The sequence below is a fragment of the Esox lucius genome, chromosome 20 (genome assembly GCF_011004845.1).
Source record: "Esox lucius isolate fEsoLuc1 chromosome 20, fEsoLuc1.pri, whole genome shotgun sequence".
Classification (NCBI taxonomy): domain Eukaryota; kingdom Metazoa; phylum Chordata; class Actinopteri; order Esociformes; family Esocidae; genus Esox; species Esox lucius.
Genome location: NC_047588.1, coordinates 42,588,299 through 42,597,457, shown reverse-complemented (window position 1 = coordinate 42,597,457; position 9,159 = coordinate 42,588,299). Strand labels below are relative to the sequence as shown.

The 9,159-nt window shown below is 39.3% G+C and overlaps 2 protein-coding genes across 3 annotated transcripts in view; both read left to right on the top strand.

The window, feature by feature from the left end:
- Positions 1-2,894: 2,894 nt before the first annotated feature.
- LOC117593439 (zinc finger and SCAN domain-containing protein 2-like) lies at positions 2,895-8,844 on the top strand. 2 transcript variants are annotated; one of them, XM_034288584.1, is made up of 3 exons: positions 2,895-2,982; positions 6,972-7,182; positions 7,420-8,844. In XM_034288584.1, the coding sequence occupies exons 1-3, from the start codon at positions 2,980-2,982 to the stop codon at positions 8,667-8,669; spliced, it is 1,464 nt and encodes a 487-aa protein (XP_034144475.1). In that variant the 5' UTR covers positions 2,895-2,979; the 3' UTR covers positions 8,670-8,844. The 2 variants fall into 2 exon arrangements, with proteins under 2 accessions (XP_034144475.1, XP_034144476.1); XM_034288585.1 differs by having other exon boundaries at positions 2,965-2,982; positions 6,975-7,182.
- LOC105027977 (zinc finger protein 239) overlaps positions 2,945-9,159 on the top strand; it is a 52,098-nt gene continuing 45,883 nt past the window's right edge. The window contains exon 1 of the mRNA XM_034288577.1: positions 2,945-2,982. Coding sequence (XP_034144468.1) covers positions 2,980-2,982 — 3 coding nt within the window. The 5' untranslated portion in view covers positions 2,945-2,979. The remainder of the gene's footprint in view (positions 2,983-9,159) is intronic.

Genomic DNA, 9,159 nt, shown 5'->3' with positions numbered 1-9,159 from the left:
TTCCAGCCTCCACTTCTCTTGCTGTGTTTGTAAATATACAGCTGGGTTCTGTGATGGCAAATCCATCGATCAGAACTCTTAAAGGAGTAAGGACAGAGACAAAATTATCTTGGCACAATTAAAAGTTTATTTGTAAATAGAGAAACGCGTTAAACGCTTACAAAAAAATCATCTGAGGTTTCTCTAACTTAATACATGACAATCATCAGTACTTATAAGGGAAAAGGGGTGTGGTAAAATGCTACCCTTCTGTCTTATGTCACATACATTTTATCCAAAGGGAGGGCTGTCCCCCCACCTTATCCTTCCTGCCATATCCTTTACTGTTGTGTATTTTCCTCTATCCTGTCCTAAAACCCCTTGGGGTCTGCATCAACCCCCATCCTGCTAAAGATTTACGTTTACCTCAGCACCTCATACTTCCTTTACCACAGCACAACCAACATTCCTTTTCTTATCTAAACATGGGAACTCAATACATTAATCAATGAGAATAATTTCCATAACAGTTCTCTGTCTCCCCCAGTGGTGTTCCTTTCAGAACATCAGAGTCTATTATGGACGGGTATTCATCCCTTAAGGCCCCCCATAGTCGCGGTCTGTATGGGTCAAAGAACTGTCCATGCCCTTCAACAGTTCCTATCATCTGCGTCAAGCCACCATCTCGCAACACTGCCTCCATTTTAGTCGTATCCATCACCCTAACCAACAAGGCCTTTAGGTCCCCCACCACCAGTAGTTTCCCCATAGTTAACTCCTCAAGCACCCTAATCCACTTCCCAGCTCCATTATGGAGATTGCGTAGTTTAGCTACCCAGCCCTCCAAATCCTGCGATGCCCATGGCACATACAAGGCGACCTTTCCCCTCTTCCAGGAACATCTTAATCGCCTCTCTCTCTCTTCCTCGCTTCTCTTCACGCTTCTTGGTTCTATCGTTATTCTTGTAATTCTTAATTATAACATCTATTTCCTCACACAACGCCACGTCCAATGTCCCTTCCTTTGGTCATTTTGTTGTCATTTTCCGAGTCCTTTTCTCTAGGGCCTCAGAAACTGCCTTAATCTGCTCTCCACACAAAGGAAACCTCTTTGCTAAAATCTCAACTGGTATCCCTGCCATTTTGATGTCTAATTAACAAACTATATCTACTTTTTCTTGGCAGGCGCTCTCCCTCTCCAGGACTCCCCTTATCTCTTGGCGCGCTCTCCCCTCCGGCATGACCGCCAACTGGTCTGGCTAGCTCCCCACTGTAAGATAGCTGCCATTAACTTTCACATCTGTCTATTCTCCAATCTGACTCAGCCAACAACTCCTGGCCTCAATAACTTTTGCTCAAATAATACAATGTAATGATCTTTATATTTAAACCACATACTCAAATGATTACTCAGAAACACTAATACATTTTCCTGGAATGTTATTTATTACATAATTTTATTCCAGCATCAATTACATTTCTTTTCAAATGGTGGTTTACACATCTCCATTTTAATCAATATTAGTTTCCCCACCATGCCTGTTAAAACCACACTTTATCTCCTGGTCTTTGCTTCTGCCTAATTATTGGTACATCTAATTCGGGGAATTACACCAAATTCTTCCTACTGCCACCTGAACCGCTTCTGACGCTGTGTCTTGTTCAAGAGTGGCTTGACACAAGGAATGCGACAGCTGAAACCCATGTCTTGCATACGTCTGTGCGTGGTGGTTCTTGAAGCACTGACTCCAGCTGCAGTCCACTCTGTGAATCTCCCCCACATATTTGAATGGGTTTTGTTTCACAATCCTCTCCAGGGTGCGGTTATCCCTATTGCTTGTACACTTTTTTCAACCATATCTTTTCCTTCCCTTTGCCTCTCTATTAATGTGCTTGGACACAGCTCTGTGAACAGCCAGCCTCTTTAGCAATGACCTTTTGTGTCTTGCCCTCCTTGTGCAAGGTGTCAATGGTCGTCTTTTGGACAGCTGTCAAGTCAGCAGTCTTCCCCATGATTGTGTAGCCTACAGAACTAGACTGAGAGACCATTTAAAGGCCTTTGCCTTGGTTGATCCAAATGACAAGCTGTTAGTCCTATAATTGAATATGTAACAAATGTAAGCTTGCCTAAACAAAGAATCTGAATGAATATGTTATTTTAATAACTATAGTTATTTCTAAACATTTGTAGGATATTCAAGTTCACACTCATAACACAATGAAATGTTAAAGGGAGTGAATGCTTATACAATTACTATTGACAAGATCAGTGAGACTAATATGGAGGATTTGCTGAGGTTTTCTGTGGGATATAAATTCACACATGGCCTTTTTTTAATTGAAATATATGCAGAATTGTTTTATATGGTTGGTGTGTGGTACAGGATGTCTGTACCTGAGACCCATTTTGCAGGGTAGCAGGGTTGTGTGTACAGTGATCATTAATGCATTAAACCAAATACTGATAGTATATACTAGTAGTTCATACTAATTGTTCAGTGACACATAGTAAAAAATAAAGTATAATCCAAACGAAGTTAAGAGCATAGTGTAACAAATCGTTTCAAGCTTTCAGGATGAGTTGGTAAATCCAAAGAGGTGTAGGGCACATCACGTGATCAAAAAGTTAGGGAGCTCATGGCCATAGTGTAAAACAAAGAGTAACGGTACGATAGTGGACAACGATTTAAACAAATGCCCGTGGTAACGACGGCGAATCCGTAGTCAACGAGGCCAACGGGAAATGCAATACCAAATGCACATCGTAACGACAAGCCAGATAACATGCACAACGACATCGACCATTTGAACAAAAACATAGACAAAAAAATTGACACATTTTTTTCTTCTAAAGACTAAGAAAGCTCAATAGGTGGCGGTAATGCACATCGCAGATGGTGTCAGCTGCCAAAAAACAGAAGAAGAGTCTTGTTCGAGCCCGTTGTGTCGTTTTCAAAAACTGCATTTCGTAAAACGAGAAGAGACGTAGAAGCCGCTTAAATGGTAAGTGATTATACAACAGTATTTTAATTGTTTCTTTGATCGGTTTTATAGAACAAATACTTTAGTGTGAATGCTCAATTAAAAAAAATCCCTAAACCATTCTATTTTTCACACACTGTATTGTCATTCACATTTTCTCACAAGACACATTTAGATCATTAAGCAAAGCCGTAACGTAACTAGGACAAGCATATGATTTAGCTATTTAGTTCGCTACACATCTCACCGAGGAACGAGCGTTATGCTGGGTTTTTTCGTTTTAAGGGAAGCAGGGAATGTGAGACGGTAGTTGATCAAGTAGTCGACTCACGTTGGTAACGTAGGTGATGGCTTGTCACTTCTAATATTGACTAATTATAGAATCCGTTGATGGTTCGTTCAAACCATATCCTTATTAGGTAGCAAAGACGGAGAATTCCCAATGGCTGAATTAATCTGTTATTTTGTGGAAGCATCTTAACCCCCATAAAACCTAGCGCCAAAATGTGATTCAGGTTTTTTTTCGAGTGTCACCATTATATTCTCCCATACGGAATTTTAGAATACGTTTTGATAACCGTTAATGTCGTTTGTACAAGGTGACGATTGTCAGCGTATTGCTTCAATTACCTCAATATGTGTACATGCTAATAAGCCGGAGTGGAAACCTACTGTAAGACTTGGTTTTTCTAATGTGAGACTACAATACACTATCAGCGTGTTTTGATCAACATATTAAAAAAAACACTTCCGTGTCACGAAAATTAGGAAAATGTCAAAATACAAGAGACCGACATATAACTTAAAAACAGACATGAATTGTTTAAGAAAATGTACCCGTCAAAAAATTTACAACAATTCATATTTAAGAGTAATTTCAATTAAATGTGGGTATTAAAATATATGGAATACATATGGCCTCGTAACTATTGAATGTTTCAGAGTGAAAGTAATGTAGGAAATGTTCAGGAGAGGGTGTAGAGTAAGACAAACCTGTCTAATCATGGGGAATGAGTTGCTACATCTAGCAACAGTTTTTTTCACCCCCTCTTTAGCCCCCAATGCAAAACACTATAATAGACTGTATAGAATGTACATATCCCTATACAGAACAAACTATTATATACTATAATAGACTGTACATGTATATATCCATATACAGAACAAACTATTATATACTATAATAGACTGTACATGTATATATCCATATACAGAACAAACTATTATATACTCTGCAGTGAATGTATTGTAGGAAATTTTCAGGAGAGTGGATGGAGTAATTATATGCAAAAAAAATCAAGGGGCACTGTGTATTTGCAATTGTTACTGTCACTTTACTCTGCCCATACCATTGGCCACAATGTAACTCAATGGATATGAAAGACACTCTCCTGAACATTTCCTACAATACATTCACTGTGGCATATAGAATAAGGTTTTTGCTCTAAGATGCAATATGTATCCTGTGTACAGTATATTATAATGTGTTGCAATGGGGAAGGAGGTGGGAAGTACTGTTGCTGGATTCAGCTCAAGGAGGCCATGTAGAATTAATGAACACCAGCAAATTAACAAGAATTACATCAAGGACTCAACTCATTTTTAAAATATGAAATAGTTCACTCCATCTCCATTTCTCAGTGTGCTCAAACATAGAATATTATTCATCCTTTGTGAAGTACTATTTAAACAGCATTTCTCTTTAGTTTATATATTTTTAATATGTAGATATTCCTTTTATCCATTTCTTTACAATATGCACTAATTTAATATTATTAATGTCACGTTTTACCACATACATTTATTTTGAAGGCAGAATCCGAAAACCGGAAGTCTTATTGTTGCTACAGAATCCCTAATGTTGCCAGCATGACGCTGTCCAGTACCCTTGAGTAAACATCCCTACTTCATTTCCATTCAGCACTGTTGTACAGACAGGTGTACCTTGCTTTGCGATATTTTGCCAGCAGACTCTTCTTGTATAAAATAGTGCTCCGATGAGAGCAAGGTGGTACTTGCTCTCACTAAACCGCTTGATGCAATTGTTGTTTCCTGGCCATTTAAGCTTTCTAAAGATTATGAGATTGCAGATAATTTGCCATATAAAAATGCTTGTTCTGTTTTTAATCTGCATAGGCTGGGCCCAAGCTGTATAGAAAACACATTTCCTGACGTTATGAAAGTGTATTGATCTGGGGGGAAAATACAGAGCGCAAGACACTATGCCGAAACTCTGCTTGTGTTGCCGAACGCGCACAAACTCCAATGAAGTTTGCACCGAACCAACTAACCGACATCTTATTCACCGTTGTAGAATCTGTTAACACCAATTTAGGCAACCAGAGTTTGTCAACCCTGACTTGATAAACCCGAGTTAAATGGGAGTAGTTCAACTCCCCTCTGATTGGATGGTGTGCACTTGTGAAGACAGACACGATCAAGTGGAGAAGATATGGCACAACAGAGACATTACCAAGAACTGGACGTCCCTCGAAAATTTATGAAAAGACGAGAAGAAAACTGGTCAGGGAGGCTTCCAAGGGGCCTACAGCAACATTAAAGGAACTGCAGGAATTTCTGGCAAGTACTGGCTGTGTGCTGCATGTGACAGCAATCTCCCGTATTCTTCAAATGAATGGGCTATGGGGTAGGGTGCTATGGGGTTGCCTTTTCTTCCAAAGAAAAACGTCCAAGCCCGGCTGAAGTTTGCAAAAACAAACATCAAGTCCCCCAAAAGCAAGTGGGAAAATGTGTTCTGGTCTGATGAAAACAGAAGTGTTTGGAACATTTCAGTTCATTAGGAATTAGATTGTACTTTTATCAACATGTAATTATTATTTATGTTTTGAAGGGGGGACTGATAGGAAATGTGCATGAGAAACTTAACACAACAATATGTGCTGACTAACTCTGGACCAAGGACAATGGGTTGTGATGCCCGTTACTGATGGGCCCCACACACCCTGTCCACACACCCTGTCCACACACCCTGTCCACACACCCTGTCCACACACCCTGTCCACACACCCTGTCCACACATCCTGATAGGATTTGTCCATGTGACTGTCATAGGCTCTATGGATAGGCCCGTTGGCCATAGGTTGGAACATACCATACAAGGGTATTTTGTAGGATAAACCTTTCTTACTAGAGGATAATGGACTGTGTAATGGTTGGTTATGACCACTGACCGCCTCCTATGTGTCCTGCCATAAAAGACTGTGTTAACTTTGTAATTATTGGAGAACATGTAAGAACTATGGAAGATCAATATCTTGGACTCATGCTGAATAAAGATTCTCCCCTGACTAGCGGTTAAGGACAGAATCTAACAATTAATTATCCTAACTTGTGGACACAATTAGAGAAATGAATTCAGGCAGTGAGAATAATTACATTTCTTTGCTCCCTATTAAGGATAATGTTTGACCTATACACAATTTAAAAAGAAATTAAGGAAATGTTCAATCTGTCGCATCCCTTCAGTTACATAACTGTTTTGTTGTTAAAGCGATACTCCGGTCAGGTTAAATAAGGTACCCCTTCTGGATCTTAGTGTCCGTCTTTACTGAATATATCCAATAGAAGTTATACAAGCTAGGCAATTCAATACATTTAACTGTGTTTTGTCAACACCTTTCAAATAATAAGCAACTTTGCTAGCCTGTGACCTATTGGTGTTTTAGTTATCCTTCTGATCAGCAATAATTCTTGGTTCTGTAACACATCCATTGATTGGTCAGATTTCTTATAATACATTGCAACAGGGAGGCTCTAGCATGAATTTAGTGAAGTGGCTGACAAAGAAAACATAAAATAGTGATTTTATCTCAGTCTTTCATTTCAACAAGTGTTTTGTTGTTTTTGTATTTAAACTTGATACTGCTGTGAAGTGGAAGTACCCTTTATCTGACCCAGATCTTTTTATGATCAGATGATTGTGTTTGCATTTGATCGTAATCCAACATGTTCATTAATCATGTATTGGCCTGATTTTTGTCTTTTTATAGCAGATGGAGGACAAACCCAGCCTGCTGCTCTCCTTCCACACTGAACCCAAACAAGAGTCACTGGCTTCTGATTGTGACAGTGGAGCTCAGTGTTCATTGGTGGATTCAGAGATGACATCAGTGAAGCAGGAAGACAAAAGTCAAACACTGGGACTGAATGATATTAAATTTGAAGAGGAGGAGGAGAATATTAAGGATTTAACTAATCAAGGTAAGAACTTGTAGATGAGGGTTTAATGTTGTCAATTTGTTGTTCTTACTAATTAATTGATGTTCCTTTATGCTCTGTGTTCTCCATATTGTTATAGTTATTTTGTAATAATAAATTATAAAATGTTGAATCAAATCAGTGTGTTGTATTAAGAACCAGCTTTGGAATAGATAGATTAATATTTCATGTAATTTAACTGCATTGATTGAATTAACTTTTCTGTTATCATTTGCACAGATGGGATTGATGAAATTGATACTACATCTGGAGAGCAACAACAGGAAGATTACAAAAATAAGAAGTCTTTCCCCTGCCCCGAATGTGGAAAAAAATTCCTGTTTATATCACATTTAAAAAGACACAATATCATACATACAGGAGAGAAGCTTTACTCCTGTTCTGAGTGTGGGAGGAGTTTCTCTCATCTATGTAACCTTAAAACTCACCAGCGCATTCATACAGGAGAGAAGCCTTACTTCTGTTCTGACTGTGGGAAGAGTTTCTCTCTACTAGGTTCCCTTAAAACTCACCAGCGCATTCACACTCGAGAGAAACCTTACTCCTGTCCTGAGTGTGGGATGAGTTTCTCGGACTCAAAAAGCCTAATACATCATCGGCGCATACACACTGCAGAAAAATCTTACTCCTGTCCTGAGTGTGGGAAGAGTTTCCCTAATCTAGGTACCCTTAAAGCTCACCAGCACATACACCCTGAAGAGAAACCTTACTCCTGTTCCAACTGTGGGAAGAGTTTTATTTCATCATCTAATCTTGCTAGTCATCAAAGATTGCACACAGGACAGAAGCCATACTTTTATTCGGACTGTGGAGAGAGTTTATCTGAATTGGGTAGCTTAAAAGATCACCAGCACATACCTACTGGAGAGAAACCTTACTCCTGTTCTGATTGTGGAAAGAATTGCTCTGATTTACATAGCCTTAAAGCTCACTTGCGTGTACATACTGGAGAGAAACCTTACTCCTGTTCTGACTGTGGGAAGGGTTTCTCTTACTCAGGTAGCCTTAAAACTCACATGCGCATACATACTGGAGAGAAACCACACTCCTGTTCTGACTGTGGGAAGAGATTTTCTACTTTACCATATCTTAAACGACACCGTCAAATGCATACAGGGGAGAAGCCTTACCCCTGTTCTTCTTGTGAGAAGACTTTCTCTCAATTACAACACCTTGAACTTCACCAGCGTATACATACTGGTGAGAAGCCATACTTTTGTTCTGACTGTGGAAAGAGTTTCGCTAATTTCAGTAACCTTAAATCTCACTTGCGCATACATACTGGAGAGAGGCCTTACTCCTGTTCTGACTGTGGGAAGTGTTTCTCTAAATCACATCACCTTAAATGTCACCAGCGCATTCATACAGGAGAGAAGCCATACTTCTGTTCTGACTGTGGGAAATGTTTCTCTAAATCACATCACCTTAAAACTCACCAGAAGAGCATACATACAGGAGTGAAGTCTTAAGCTGAAGATACACCTACAAGCCGCCAAATGCCTCCGCTGCTCTGAAGGGGATACTTGAGTGCATGTTGTCACCACCACAAATTGTATATGAGCGTGTTCATCCCTTGAGTTTGATGCCTCGAACATTGCTTCCTCATCTGAAGCAAGGTCCATTCTGTAAATACATGAGTTATTTTTAATTTCACAGAAACATGTTTATTTGGGTTGGAAGTCAACATTTTTCAACATATCCTGTTCAGAGGAGGGGAGGATCAGTTATGGGTTTTTTCTATTCAAAGTATAATCCATAATTTTTTTATTATGGATTATAGCGCAACAACATGTATGTAGATGGTTATTTACTATGAACTATAGTTCACGAGAGCAGTGTTTATATTGGAACCAACACTACTACCACAATGATGACCTCCCAGTGGTGGAGTGGTTAGTGCATTTGTCTAGATCCAAATGTGACAGGTTCACGACTCTTGTGTGCAGTGCACGTCTGTGT

Bases quoted from the DNA above. Each gene is read 5' to 3' on its own strand.
- LOC117593439 (XM_034288584.1), top strand. The intron at 7,183-7,419 runs GTAAGAACTTGT...TCATTTGCACAG, and splicing joins TAAGGATTTAACTAATCAAG to ATGGGATTGATGAAATTGAT.